The 15,950-nt window shown below is 43.4% G+C and overlaps 1 protein-coding gene across 6 annotated transcripts in view; it reads left to right on the top strand.

The window, feature by feature from the left end:
- Slc25a26 (solute carrier family 25 member 26) overlaps positions 1–15,950 on the top strand; it is a 112,800-nt gene that overhangs the window by 79,074 nt on the left and 17,776 nt on the right. For all 6 annotated transcript variants that reach the window (XM_038318401.2, XM_038318398.2, XM_038318397.2 and 3 more), the window contains one exon: positions 7,642–7,686. In XM_038318401.2, the coding sequence (XP_038174329.1) occupies positions 7,642–7,686 (45 nt within the window). The remainder of the gene's footprint in view (positions 1–7,641; positions 7,687–15,950) is intronic.

The raw sequence follows: 15,950 nt of genomic DNA, 5'->3' as shown, positions 1-15,950 counted from the left end.
CTCACCACGTGGCATTAAGGAATTCTACCTGATGTGCAGACTCCTGTTCACTGTCTTGAGTTCTTTCACTGTTGTGCTTGCGGCTGAGTGTGAGTTTCCAATATATGTTCTTTATAAATCATGGCTTTATTGGTACTTAAATATTTTTTAAAGATTTATGTTTATTTATTGTATGTGCCTGTGTTCATGCATGACACAGCTTGTATGTGGAGGTCAGAACTGGCTCTCTTCTTGTACCATTGGATTCCCAGGGGTTGATCAGTTGGCAGCCTGGTACCTACTGAGCCATCTTGGTAGCATACTTAATATCTTTCTTAAAGATCACCTTTGCTAATTTTTAGCCCAGTTTCTATGCTTACCTTTTTGTTTTCACCATTTTAAAAGTCACTTCTTATTTTCCTTATAAACAAAATTCCACTGGTTATTTTAATGTAACAATTTGTTTTTTTCAGCTGGCTTCTCTTGCTACTATTTTGTTTTATTGTTTGCTTTGTTGTTCTTTGAGACAGACTCTCACTATATAGCCTGGGCTAGCCTACAGCTTACTAAATAGCCAGGGCTGGTTGAAACTTTTGATCAGCCTCAGCTTCACAAGAGTTGCCGTGTGTGGGTTGCAGTGTGTGGCTTGCAGTGTGTGGGTTGCAGTGTGTGGCTTGCAGTGTGTGGGTTGCAGTATGTGGGTTGCAGTGTGTAGGTTGCAGGGTGTGGGTTGCAGTGTGTATCCACCATACCTGACACCATTTGCTACATATTTGCCACTGTAGTTTCTTACCCTTGTTTTAGCTGATTTGATCGAGTTGTTTTGATTCTTTATTTTAAATATTCTTGCTGCTTTGGAATTGCTTTTTCTTCCCTGTGTTCATATGTAGAACTATGCTTGCTATGAACTAGGGTTCCTGTGACGCTCCTACTACCCTGAATTTGCTGTAGGTTTACTTGAATCTTTGCACAGCTCTGTAGTAGCTGAGAACATAAATGAAGGTGCCCCTAGCCAGCTGTGGACAGCAGATGACGTGCCTGGGCAATAGAACTTTCCTGAGATGGGTGCATGGCTTTATTACTGACTTGTAGGCTTAACTAGCAAATACAGTGACTGAGATCTGTTTTTTTTAATTTTTTCTTTTGCATGAAGCTGACACTGACTTATATTTCACATTCTGCTTTCCAAACACCATCTCACAAGTAAATTTAAACCATAATTAATGAATTGTTATTTCCCGAACTAGCCATCTCTCTTCTCATCCCTTCTTTCCCCTCCTTTGCTCCACTCACCCAGGTAGTATTTATTGAGCCCTCTTGCCCAGGACCAGGACGGGGGATAAATGAACAATGGTCGTACTGCCTGTGCTCTCGTCTGCTGTCTTTGCGTCTGCTCTGCCAGCTGCTTTTTCTTCTCTTTGTTGTCTATAAATTGCTCAAGGATACATTTCTGCTTAGCTCACTGTTGTTGGTTTATTTTAATAGCACCACTGCCAAAAGTACTTTTAATTGCACTGAGCTGTTTGGAGAGGTTAGAGGTGGTACCAGGAAGGAAGCAGGTGAGGATTCAGTGTAAAGACAAAGAGTACATCCGTAGAGGTGATGTCACTGTTAACGGAGAATCTTTGCTATGTTTGGTTAGCTTGAAACTCTTTGTTTATTCTTTAAGAATTTATTAAACCAGCCAGGCATTGTGGCATACTCCTTTATTTTATTCCCTGCACTCAGGAGGCAGAGGCAAGTATATCTCTGTATGTTTGAGGCCAGCCTGGTCTATATTGTGAGTTATAGGTTAACCAGAGCTGCATAGTGAGATTCTGTCTAAATGATGATCAGAAAAATGGCTGCAGGAGCCTAGATAAAGTGACCTCCTTTTGTTAAGCCAGACACTGAAAAGATAAGAAGTAACAAAGCTTAACCATTGAACTTCTTAAATGGTTGAATATTCTTTTTCCCTCTTGTTTTCTGAGCAGCATGGTGCTAAAATATATTGGTGGAAGGACGAACTCGTAGTGGAAACACCAAAGTACCATATCCTATGCATGCTGTCTTCAGCGGCAAAGACCATCTTACAGCAGGGGCTAAGGCTAAGTGTGAATTCACTTACGTTTCATATTTACCACATGCACATAGCTTGAAGGTAATTTTATACATTGGCTGTAGGGCACCTGCTTTTTGCCTGTGATCCCTCATGTGAGGTCAGGTCTACTTGGAGTATCATGTCAGCTTTCAAAACGTTTAAGATTATGGAGCCTGGAGAGATGGCCCAGTAGGAAAAAGTGTTCAGAAGCATGAGGATCCAAGTTTAAATCCTAAGTACCCATACAAAAAAATATCAGGCCCAGCAACTGGCCACTCAGTTCCAGTGAGAGAACCCGCCTCAGGCAGCAAGGTGGAGAGAGTGAGGAAGACATTGCAGATGGCCTCTGGCTCCCACAGGGACGTGTGCCCTCATGTACACACATGCATATGAACACACCACACGATATAGAATAACATAAGGATTCTGAGTGTGTCGGTGCTGCCCCCACCTTGTGCTTGTCCTCATCTGTGCTCTGCGTGGTCTAGTGCAGAGGCATACTCGCCACCATGTCTGTGCTTTGCTTCCTATAGCTTCGCATTCTCGCATGGCTGTTGGCTTTGTTGGCTTTGCTGGGTTCACCCTCTTCAGAGGAGTTAAGAGATTCTGTGAGTCATGATTCCTTGGTTTTTCATGTTTTGTGTTCTGGGCTGCACCTTGTAGCTCTGTTGGTATGGTTGCCTCCTTTGGTTTTATTCATGAATTTTCTTACTTAGAAGCGCTCATTTGAGGGCTCAGTAACCTTCAGAGATGCGAAGATAAACCAGTGTAGCAGCCACAACACTGAACCAAACCAGATACAGAAATGCAGTTGAAATTGACTAAAGTCAGTTACTAAACTACCGGTCACCTCATAGGGAAGGAGTGGCAGGCTCTGGGGAGATGGTTTGTTCAGAGAGAGCCTGCTGTGCAAACCTGAGGACCTAAATTTGGTCCCTGGTACGCATGTTCAAGCATGGCTGCAAGCATCTGTACTACCAGGTCTGAGAAGATGGAGACAGCAGGATCTTGGCGCTCACTGGCCAGCCAGCCTAGCCCAATCCATGAGTTCCATCATCAGTGAGAGACCTGGATAGGGGCTAGTATTGTCAGCCTCCAGGCACACCTACGAGGGATTGTTTAGCTCTGAGAAGTCTGTGAGGGATTGTCTTGGTTAGATTAATTGATGTGGGAAGAACTGTCTTAACTGTGCTGGGGACTGTTCTCTAGATGGCAATCCTGGGCGTGTAAATGTGGAGCACTAGCAAGCATGTATTAATTGTTCTCTGTCCATGAGGTGTTTACTGTTGAAATTCTGTCCTGATAGGCAGTTGCTAGCAGACTTTGAATGGCTGTATTTCTACCCTGTTTTTTGGTTTGTTTTGTTTTTAAAGAATGCCAGTCATTTTGAAGCAAGGGGTTTCTTCCCATCATTTGCCCTTGGCCTCCACTGGTATTGAACAGAAAAGGCTGACTGAGTTGGGTGGTGGCGCACGCCTTTAATCCCAGCACTCAGGAGGCAGAGGCAGGTGGATCTCTGTGAGTTCGAGGCCAACCTGGTCTACAGAGTGAGTTCCAGGAGAGCCAAGGCTACACAGAGAGAAACCTTGTCTCGAAAAACCAAAAATAAATAAATAAATAAGAAAAAAGCTGGCTGTTCAAGAGGGGAATGGCTGTCATTTGTGGGACACTAGAGTGGGAAACCCTAAATGAAGCACATTAACTTGGAAATTGCCATGCAGCAGAAGAGAACTCTCCCTCTCCCTCGTAGGATTCCTCGGAAAGGGGACTGGGCAGCTTTGGAGCTGTTCCTGTGTCGGTGGCAAGCGGAACACTTCTATGCTGCTTTTAAATCTTAGGCGTTAGTATTCGCCTTGTTTCCACAGTGAAATACCTGACAAAAGCAGCTAAAGGAAGGGAGGGTTTAGTTTAGGTCTCAGCGTGAGTGGACACAGTCCACCAAGGCCGCTGGAAGGCTGCAAGCAGGAGTGAAGACAGCTGCCTACACTGTGTCCAGCCAGGAAGTAGAGAGCAAGGGTGTGTGCGCAGAGTCCATTTTCCCGTTTTTATTGAGTCTAAGACTCCAGCCTGTGGAATGATACCACCCACATTTAGAGTGCATCTCCCTCCTGCAACTAGCCTAGTCTATATAATCCCTCACACACAAGCCAAGAGATTCGTTTCCATAGTGACTTTAAATCTGGCCAAGCTAACGATTAGGACTAACCATCAATCCTTGGAATTTTAACTCTTGCACATTTCCTTGAGTTTATAAACAGAGATGTTGGTCATTTTTGCCAAGTGTAATAACATTCATTCTTAAAGTATAACTTCTTGTTCCTTAGATTTGTAGGTCATTCACATTGTATTTATTATAGCTTACAGTCTACCCTTATTTATTTAAAAAAGTATCTTGTTATGTGATTGTTCTATCAAATAGTCAAATTGCAGAGGTTAATAATACTTAGAAATGATACTTTATAGCCCCTCAGTTATAAATCACTTCACTGTTTATGAAAGACTATTTATCTTACAATCATAAGGTTAGAAACTTTGATTGAATTCAAGCAGAATAGCAGTCCAATACTTGGGGATAGTAAGTCCTGCCTATGATCTAACCATGTACATTGTTCGTGTTACTAGTGATTCCACTTTCTCTATTTCCGCCAGAATCCTCACATACGCTCAAGGGATAGAATTGCTTCTTTGCCTGTGCTGAACAGAATCCATGTTGAACTGTAGCAGGGTCCTCTGCTTCTGCCTCTTTGATGGTAGCTGGCTTTATTGCTGCTCACTTATTAGTGCCCTGGGTCTTAACAACCTTACTCAAACAAAACATCTTAAATGGAGGCATTAAACAAGTCACAACAGTGACCCATTTTGTAACTTTTGGTGCTATAAAATGGGTGTGTTGTATTTTGGAATAGAAAACCTCTGAGTATAGCTATTCATTTTCTTCATCTATAAAGCATTTTAGAATAACAGCTTACATCTGTTTGGGGTATAAAATTCCACGTTCTGAAGAAACATCAGTGTTACTGACTTTAAACCAGACCTGGGAAGGGAGGCAGTTCTCCGGTAGCCCATGTTCTGCCCAAGGTAGGAGCAGTGTGGAGCTGCCCCACACGAGTGCTCCGTCTCCATAGCGCTTTCCTCTTGCTGGGAAGACAGCGAGCAGCCTGCACAGTTGCGACTAACATTTGAGACGCTTGCACACATCAGGCGTTTATCTTATGAGGGACCTTTTCACTACCAAAAGCCCCAAATAAAGTTATATATTCAAACATTTATAGAATGTTTAATTGCCTTAGTCTGTCAGTTAATCTTGTTGTAGGGAGCGAAGCTGGGGTTCACTGTGGACCTTCTTTTTTAAGCAAATGCCCCAGGGAATAGTTGAACCAGGGTCATTCCATCGTATGTTATGTAAGTTACCTCTTTAAACTGAAGGAAGAATTTCATGAATAATTTGCAATAGAGGCAAATGGACAAAATATCCATAGAATGAAAACTGAATAGTCTTAAAAGTCAAATAAATTCTGGTAAAAATAATTTAGACCTTTTTTAAACTTGCAGTTGAGACATTTAACATAGAATGTGCTGTCTTCACATTTAGAAAGGCTTAGTCCAAGGAAGAAAGTTAGACTGAGAAGACTAAGTCCTGCTGCTTCTCCTCTTGGCGGCGTCTCCCCGCACAGTATACTTTGTTAAGATTTTAGAAAAGTTTTTAGAAATCAGTTTCACAGCCAGGGATTTTGTTTTGGTGTTTGATTTCATTGAAAATACAGTTCTTGAATTTCAGGATGGATAATGTCAGATTTGTTTTGGGAATCAAAACACTCGACTTAACATTTTGTGGGACTGTGACATAGGGTGAGTGACTGCTTACTTATGACATGAGCAAGCATCTCTGAGATTGTCATTTGTCACCTTCACCCAAACTAGTGACATTGACACACACATGCTACCATTTTCTTTCTGAGGAGGGCAGATTCTCTTTATGGCCACTGTCATTCCCAGGCAGGGACACCATCTGCTTTAGACAGATTGTGACAGACTTTGTGTTTCTGACTAAGCATAGCAATAACTTCCTGCCCTGAGTTCATATGATCGCAGATAGTTATTACACACCTGTCAATTCCTCCAAAAGGTGTGGGGGTGCACACTGGTCGACACTCTGGCAGTCCACATGGGCACAGTCTAGACAGTATCCCTGAACTAAACTGTGTAGAGATAGCAACTCTGGGACCACTGTGAGCCCCTGAGTGTGCCAGGCAGTGATGGGGAAGCAGTGACTGGAGACCACTGGAGTTTATTCTTAATTTGGAAATGTGGGTGTGGGTTTTTTTTTTTTTAAGAATTTCCAAAAGTTTAATTAAAAGCGAAGAAATTGTACTATGTGGATTTATAAGCAGATAAACATGGTTAAATGTTTGTCTTTGCTGGTAAAATAGTAGTTAGGGCTCTGAAGTCAGGTGGCCTGACTCTGTGTCTCTTGGCAAGTTACACAGTTTCTGTGGACACCCAGCCTCTGATCTGTCAGCAGGGCAAGGGGAACAGCGCTGGCTGACATGAGGGCTTTAGTGAAGTCCCGCTTACTGAGGACCCGGTGATCTGTTCCCTAGTTCAGGGTTCACCGTAAACACTTTCTAGGTGTTGTGACCTTGACCTCTTCTGAGGACTACAGGGGACTTTGTCCCTGACTCAACAGCTTTACTTTGAATTCTGCATGGAGCACAATCCCTATAGAGCTTTTCTTCCTCTAGGGTGCAGCCATCCACTCCCAGACAGTTGGCAGGTTCCTGGAGTTTGCCATATTGACATGCCCCTCAAGTGACTCTCTCCACCTCCACCAGCCTCCACCCCATTTCCATACTTCCATCCTCTCCTCTGTCTCCCTCTTCCTTTCCTGCCCATCTTCCACTGTTTTCCTTCATGTTAGTCTTCTCCTGCCTGCTTCCTTCTCCCTCTCCCCCTGCTGTCCTCCCCTGCTGTCCTCCCCTGCTGCCCCCCCTGCTGCCCTCCCCCACTATCCTCCCCCTGCTGCCCTCCCACGCTGCCCTCCCCCTGCTGTCCTCCCCCGCTGTCCTCACTTCTTATTTCCATCCCTCCCTCTCCTTGTTTTACTTTCTTCCCTTCTCCCTGCATCTCTTATATTGTCTCCATCTTCTGAATCTTTCTCTTTCTCTGCCCTCACCCTTTCTCTTTTGCTCAGTTGCTCTTCTGACCCCTTACATTACCTGCTGAGGACTGTACAGCCATAGCTGTCACATAGCTGCTTGGGTCTTACTGTGGGTGTTGCCATAGGAGATGTTTGGTGTATCATTTCTGTGTCAACCTTGTCCCTGAATTTCTTCTTCACTTCATGGTGGTCTTTGCATTCCTTAAGCTTGAAATAGTAGAGGATCTATGGCCAGAGTTTATCAGGTTTCCAAACATGTACTACACCTGTATATTTGCTAAATCTGTCCATATTACAGCTATGAGATAAAATGAAGCACTGTAATACTTGTGGGTTCTTACAATAATACCAGTAGATGTTACCTAATTTGCATGATTTCTGGTCCATGTTACCTAATTTGCATGTTTTCTCTCTCTTTTTCCAGATTCCTTTCTCCTTGGTCCAGTTTCCCTTGTGGGAATCCTTGAAAGTAAGTTTTTAATCATCATTTGGAGAATTTTTTTCTAGTTCCCAACAGTGTGGGTATGCAATGGAAGAAGATATTAGTGAGTAGAAGTTTAAAAATTCCAAATTACCAGCAGCCAGAAGTGTTTCTCCACACACAGCCTGGGGTGTGTGTGCGTGCGTGAGCATGCACTCACACAAAACTTGATTAATTAAATTGCTTAAGCATGCATAGACATTGCCTTTGTTTTTCACCATTGGGGCACTGATAGTGGTTTGAATCACATGGGTCTTTTTGCCAGCACTGTAAAGGGCTTAGTAAAAAGAGCGATCCAGGTCAGCATCCTCATGAGCAATTTCAGTGTTGCACTGTGCACAGAGAACTGGACTGAGTTGTGATGTAGTCTTATTAAGGCATACCGTTTAGTAGGTTAACAGTCAGGAAAGATTGAAAGTTCCTGTCCAAGTGAGAAGGGTTTTAAGTAACCAAGCAGGAGGATGGCAAAGTATCAAGGTAGGGATTGGGGCTGGGTCAGCTGGGCAGTACATGCCTATATCCCCAAATTCAGCCTCAGAACTGCAGGAAAGAAAGAGCAAACAAAACCCGAGTTGATGCTGCCCATAGTTTTATAGAGTTTCTGTGCATGAAAACTCTCTTAAAACTCTCTTAAAAAGTATCTTAAGAGTTATTTAGGATTTTGGACTCCTAAATAAATTGTATTAAAATTGCATACCAAGAATAATAAGTGAGTTCAAAACATTGTTCTTTTAGAAAGTAAGCTGGAGGCTTGGAGCCATCAAGATAGCTCAGAAGACAAAGGCCTTCTGGCCAAAGTTTTAGTCCCAGAACCCAAATGGTAGAAGGAGAGAACCAGCTTCTAAATATTGTCTTCTGACCTCCGATCTCATGCCTTGGCATGCATTTGTAAGCCCTCCCCATGAATACATGCGTGCGTGAAAACACACACACATACAAATAAATGTAAGTTTTTTAAAAGTTAAAGTAAACTAGAACATTCAAGATTCCTTACATGTGGTCCGATTTTAAAAGGTAGTACCACTCGTTTACTGGAGTTTGGGGTCTTTTGTTGTTATGTTTCTGCTCTTCCTTCCTGGTGCAGGGTAAGTACAGATTCCTTGGCTGGTGTTTCAGGGCGTGATGTAACAGCTATCCAGTGAGAAGGTCACATTCCCTTAGCATACCAGTTCCCCTTTTTAGCCTGTGAGAAAAGAACAATGTAACCAACAGCTGTCCAGCAAACAAGAGCCCCTGTATAAGTGCCTCAATGACCAATTCACAAGATTCTACACATTCTAACGTCCTGGCACTCAAGCCCACAGAGGAATGCTCAGAGGTTCAAAGAGGGAAGAAGCATGGGTTGGTTCATTTCTTTCGAAAAATTTTAAGGGCATTTGTAGAATTCTAACTAGTTAAGAAATCACTGTGAATTTTTGTGGTAATCAGAGACAACAGTACTGTGCTTCAAGGTTTTTGGGTTTTGTTGGTTTTGGTAAATTTAGTTTTAATTTTATGTGTTTCCTTCATGCATGTCTCTGCACTAAGTGTGTGCCTGCTGCCTTCAGAAGCCAGAAGAGGGCGTCGGGGCCCTGCACTGTAGTTAGAGATGTTTGTGAGCTTACATGTGAGTGCTGGGAATTGAGCTCGAGAAAGAAGAGCAGCCAGTTCCTGATTGCTGAGTCGTCTCTCCGGCCCTGTTTAAAGCATGTGCAGTCAGTGGCACCCTCAAAAAGGCTACGTTAGTTATAACAGTATTCCAGCCCAGTTCACTGAACCACGGTGTCGCGAGTGCCCTATCTCCCCCAGTTCCCTGCACTCACTGCGTTTCGTTTCGGTGTCACTAAGCAGGTAGAATGTGCCCTGCAGCATTTCATGCCCTGCCCCGTTCTCTTCCTTCTGCGGTGCTGTTGGGTCTTTGTATTGCTTCTTGCACGGGTATTGATGACTTTTTATCACTGGTGTTTCAGAGTGTGTGGCTCTAGTCAATACTGATATACATTTGAGCTATTCCCAGGTTCCAGTCGGTATTCATTGAGCTTCTATAAATATCTGTGTGTAGTATTTGTATGGATGTCGTCGTCCCCCCCCCCACCACCACCCTGAGAAAGCTGCTCAGGAGTGGTGTTTCTGGGCCAGAAGCAGGGCACATGCTTAGCTGTATAAGAGTCCATAGGGTGTTTCCCCCAGTGCGTCACCAGCAGTGTGTGCGTGAGATTCCTGTTCTGTGTCCTTGCTGTTGTGTGAATTGATTTAGAAAAAACAGCCTTTCTAATAGTTGTGGGCGAGCATCTCATAGTTTTGCTTTGAATTTCCCTCAAGGTTAAATGATGATTAGAGATGTTTTGCATCTTTTCAAATATTCTGTGTTTTTGTTTAACATCCAAATGTGAGGTTACAGGGTCTTTGTAGAAGCAGAAACCTTAGAACACTTGCTTTTGTGTTTCTGGTTTTATTCACTCAAGTTGCTTTTGCAGTCGCGCAAGGAGATTGTGTTATTTGGGGTGGGGGTGGGGTCTCTGTTGTTCTCGTGTAGGAATGTGATTTAGAAAACCTCCTCAGCCAGGGCCCTCGCCATCCATGGTATGTAGTCAGCAGTGTCTGGAGGCAGTGGGTGAGCACCAAACATTCTTTGTCCAGATTACAGTGGTCACCTCTCCTCTAAACAGACTTCCTCCCGCTTGACTTAACCAGGGCTGCTTCTACCACCTGGTCTCCAGACCCATTACAAGGGGTCACTGCTGGTTTCTATTTGCAATCACATTGTTTACTCTGTTTTATTGACTGACATAAAAAATTATTTATAGTCTATGTATGAGCATTCTATATGTACACCTGCATGCCAGTAGAGGGCATTGGATCCTATTATTGATAGTTGTGAGCCACCATGTGGTTGCTGGGAATTGAACTCAGGACCTCTGGAAGAACAGCCAGTTCTCTTAACTGTTGAGTCATCTCTCCAGCCCCCTGTCAACTGACTTTTTAAACCTGTAGACATTGGCTGTAAGATTTTTTTTTACTACCTTATCCCAGCCCCAAGCTCTAACAAGTTCTCTAATTTATTATCTACTTCTACGGTATGTGAGTGTGAATGAGTGTGTGTGTGTGTGTGTGTTATGATTGTGTGGTATATATTGTGCACTCATGAGTGTGTGAGTGTGTGCACATGTGCGTGTATGTGATGTGTGTAGGGTGTGTTAAAGTGTGTTTGGGGTGTGTGAGAGTGTGTGTAGTGTGTGCATATTTTTTGGTGTATATGAGTGTGTGTGTGGTGTGAGTGTGTGTGGTATCTATATTTGTGTATACATGTGTGTGGGTTGTCATGTATCTAAGTACACATGCACATGTGTGTTCATGCATGTGGAGGCCCAAAGTTGACACTGCTTTTTTTGTTCACTCACTCTCCACTTTACATATCAAACCAGATCCTTTACTTAACATGGAACTTGCTAATTCTGGCGATCTAACTAGCCAGCTTACTCCAAGATCCCTGTCTCTGTCTCCCAAGTGCTGAGATTGCAGGTGGCCAGCCACCTTTCCTGCCAGGCTTCTCTGTGGGTTCTGGGTAACCTGAAGTCTGGTCCTCATGCTTATGTGCCAGGTGTTTTAGCCTGTAAGCTGTCTTCACAGCTCTCTGCCTTTGGAAGTGGCATTTGTGTCCTTAGACACTTAGGACTTCGTCAGTGTGAGGTTGTTGGTCCTCACAGCTCTTCATGCCATGCCTTGCAGTGGTTTCCCAAACCCTTCCTCTTGTATTTTTTTCCCCTGAATTCACTACCAGAATGGTACTTTCGTGGATCCAGATGGGATGCATCTTTCAAAGTTCAGTCATGTTTTGATCTCCTGCTCAAAGCTGTCTGCTCTGGGCTGTACAGACTCCCTGATGCTTGTGTTTTCAGTTGCTTGTCTCAGAACCAAGCTGAGAGCACTCAGATAAGATCCTTCCACCGGCAGACCAAATGGCACAGGCAGCCAGTGTGGTGCAAGCAGCTGGTGCATCTTCATTGCCCCATCCTGGGCCAGACCTCGTTCAGTCCGGAAGAATTGCAGCTGAGTGCAGTGGGCAGAGGCACATAGCAATACAGAGCACTGTAGTGGTCAAGCTAATCAGGAAGCCACTTGCCTGTGTCCCCAAGGACTGTCACCATAATATATAGTTTCTTCAAAATACTTTTTCAATGCATCTTGAGGAGGACAAATGAAGGGGTAGATTGTCACGATTGGACCCTTAGAGAAGAGTCTTTTCTTCATGGCTTATGCTCGCCTTGGGTCAGGTTGTGGTGTATACCTGTAATTCCAGCCTTTAAGGGGCTGGGGCAGGAGCATTGTGAGTGTGATACCCCAGACTGGCTTCCACAGATGTCCCCACATATGTGGCATGTACTCAAACATTTTATAAATTATTTCTCCTCTGCTATATGTATTCTAGCTCTTTCCCTCAGCCTCAAGCCCAGCTGGTCATCATGACTAGTTCTTAGAGCAAGTATCACCCTCTTCCAGGTAGGACTTTCATTGTTCTTCCTCAGAACTCATAACACCTGCATAGTGCATGCTGGCATTTCAAGAGGGCACATGCCATCCCTAAACACACTTACCAAAGACATTGGTTGTGGGCCAAGCAGATTCCATGGCAGCTTGCATTATAATCTTATTCCTACCATGTAGAACTCAGAACTGAGCCTTTCATTAGACTTAGCTAGGAATGCCAGGCATGCAGGTCTCTGCCATCAAGTCACTTAGGGTTATATTTGCTCACAGCACTTTTTACTGCGCAACAGCAATGACCGTAACAGGTGTCATTTGTCCTCACTTTGTAGCTGGGGAAAGAGACCAAGAAAGAGAGAGTGTGCCAGCCACAAGCCCTGCTCCCAATCACAGGAGTGCTAAGGAGTGTCTTTGAGATCTGAACCCGTGTCTGACTCTAGCCCTTATGTTCTCAGTCCACCCACACGTGAGCTTGCTCATGAAGTGCATTGTCATTACTGTGACTTTCCCTTTCATTTGACCCACAGTTAGTAAAAGTCAGTCATATTCTGTCTTGGCAGTCCCTCAAACGCAGTTCTTTGGTGTGGGAAGTCCTTCAGTCTATGTGTTGCTTTTATTGGTTAATGAATTAAGAAGCTGCTCTCGGCCAATGCCTTATCAGAATAGAGAGCTAGGCAGGAAAACGAACTGAATGCTGGGAGAAAGAAGGCAGAGTCAGTGAGAAGCCATGGATGCAAACCACCAGCCGGAACCTTGCCAGTAGGCCATGAGTCTCATGGTAAAATATAAAATAATAGAAATGGGTTAACCAATGATATAAGAGCTAGCTAGCAATATGCTTAAGTGATTGGCCAAGCAGTGATTTAAATACTGTAGTTTCTGAGTGATTATTCTGAGTCTGGGCGGCTGGGAATGAGCGAGAGACTTCCACCAACAGGTCTTCAGGACAGTGGGCACATGCAAAGGCCACCTCAGCGCCATCTCTCAGGCGTTTGTGTCACATTCCCTACAGCACGCTGCTGTGAAGATGAATGAATATTGTCATTTGCCTGTTTATGTTTATATTCTTCATGTTCTGCCTCTTACACTGGGGGTTGATAGGTATTTGCTAATTGTTGAAGATTAGCATTCTTTCTTGACTGAGTTCCACACAGACTTGTATAACTGCTGTATTGGCTATTTTATTTATAGGTTCATTTGGAACTATATTCACGGCCATAAAAATGTTTTCTTTTTGAAACATACAGGTTTTTTTTCTTCCTAAGTTTAGATGAAGAGTAAATGTAATATTAAAAGATATGTTGAATGTTCTATAGGAAGGTCAAGCCTAAAAAGAACAGCAAAACCTAGGAAACAGCACTTCACAGTGCAGGAGGAGAATTGCTAATTGCTTCCAGAACTACATAGTTTTACATCAGCTACAAGATGGCGCAGAATTACATAGTAGTAACTAAGAAATGAAAACATGAAGCTTGAAGCCAAACAAAAACAAATCAGCTTACTTGGAGAAGCCTGTGACATCATTCTGTGCTTCTTAGAATGGAACTGAAGCCTTGAAATGGAAAACTGGGCTAGCACACCCTCATTTCCTTTACAGGTAACTACGAACTATACTTACTTGGGTATTTCTCTTTTATTCTGTAAGTATCACGCAGAAGCAGTACTGTTTTTTGAAAACTATATTTTCAAGTTAAAGAGCAGTAACTTTGCTGTTGATTGTGATGTAGTGATTGCTGAATATCTACCACGATCACATCCACAGAAATGTCTCTGATGGATTGAGTAATAAAGCATCATTCAAAGATGCTCAGTCTTCAGTTTTCCTTAGGCACTGTGTTGTGAGACTGGGAGAGAGGACTGTCCCCGTGGATAGGCTTGCTGGTTTGAGGCGGTACGAATGAGAGCAAAGTACACATGTATGATTATTACCATGGTAATGTCATGCCCTATATGTCAGCATGGAGGAAGAAATCTTAAGGTAAGAGCAGAGTGGTTCTATTTCCTGATTGCTGACTGAGTCAGACTGTCCTCGTTTGCTTCTCTGGTGCTATGATGAACACTGACCAAATCAATAAAGTGGAAGAAAGGGTTTATTTCAGTGTACAGTCCCATCATTGAGAGAAGCCAGGAAAAGAGCTCAAGGCAGGGACTGAGACAGAGACCTGTCATCTGACAGTATTCCTGGGAGATGTGAGCAAAAGTCCATTTACCCAAGATACGGAACTAATGACAGACCAAAGTATGATACCAGTGAAGTCCACCTTGGTGAGCCAATGGGTTTTATTGGGGTTCTGCACGGGTTTAGATAATCAGTGTGCTATGTGTATGCTATGTTTTGTCAGACGCCACCAGTTAATCACACAGCTCGCATTTCATCAAGCTCACACTCTTGGAAAGCTCACCATCAGGAAGATAGCTGCCCACACTGGGTCTCCAAGTCATTCCTGATACTGCCTATTTGTACCTCTTTGTGAATACTGGTACTGGTGTCTGCCATGCTGGGATGGGGTGGGAGAGCCAGAGTTTCTCATATTATTCTTCCTCGGACAAGCCTTCAGCAATGGCTGAAACCAAGTGGTGTTCAAGACCAGCCTGGTCTACATCTGGAGCTCTAGACAAGTTTACAAGGTAAAACACCTTTAAAAAAAAAGTGAGGAATCACGTGGGGGATGCAAACAACTCAGGTATTTCTGTAGCAATGCACTGAGTTACCATTAGTGGGAAAGAGCCAGGCAGATGGGAGTCACTTTCAGACAGTAGCAGTTCCTATAAAATTCAGTTAAGTAGGTTTGTACTGATTTTTGTAGTCAGCTTTGATCCTTGAACTATGGATGTTGGGGCGGGGAAGTAAATAGGAACTGAGCTGTTTCTGCAGCTCTTCTGCAAGCCTAAAATTATTTTAGAATAGATTTGATCAGAAACACTTCCTTCCCTATCACCCTGCATTAGGAAAGGTTTACCTAAGGAGAAATGAAGAAGTTAAGTGCAATCTGATGTTCAGTCTTAACCCTTAAACTTGATTTTCTCTTTGATATAAATAAATGTCTGTAGTCATCATAAAATTTTGTTTTTATTTGAAAAGAAAAAGGAAACAACATGATACTGAGATCAGGATTCAAATATCTGGGAATATGTGGCTCTTTATAGTTTTAAATCCTTAACAGTTGAGGCTCCAACATTGTTTCTTCGTGTTTGGTCCCTTTCTGTCCCCCTTCACCTCTCCAGTCATTCGTCTGCCTTGCTGGGAATGACAGTTACTCTTATGTGGCAATGGAAATACTTACTCAGGTTTTGTGTGTATGTGTGTTCAGAAAGGCCCTTCAGGCAAGAAAACAAGACAACAGAGAAGGCTCTGTTACAAACTACAGTAATTAGACCAATGCTATGGGAAAGGACACCGTTTTTCTCGACAGCTCGCACGTTGTACCGCACTCCACTGGAGGGTGTGCTGCCGCGGTGACTAACCTGGAGAAGCACACACAGACCATTCTGTCTGTTACAAGATGTGGCTTTGTGCAGAGCAGGAGCAACCAGATGGATGATCCGTGTGACCTCGGGCAGTGTGTTCAGCACTCTAGCCTCTGCGCTCCACCTGTCGCGGTTATACAGGCTTTCCAAAATTAAATAAGACGAGCTGGGAAAATCTTTAATGCCCACTTGGGATACACTAGTTACTTAGTGCGCTGTCCAGCAGCATCAGTAGAGATCCTGTGACCCGTCACTGGCGCTGTATTTATTTTTATTCTATTTCCAGTGTGGTCTGATCTTACTTAAATATAACTGATATT

This window comes from Arvicola amphibius, chromosome 2 (genome assembly GCF_903992535.2).
Source record: "Arvicola amphibius chromosome 2, mArvAmp1.2, whole genome shotgun sequence".
Taxonomy (NCBI): Eukaryota; Metazoa; Chordata; class Mammalia; order Rodentia; family Cricetidae; genus Arvicola; species Arvicola amphibius.
Note: the sequence above shows the minus strand (reverse complement) of the source record. Positions and strands in the feature narration are given on the sequence as shown.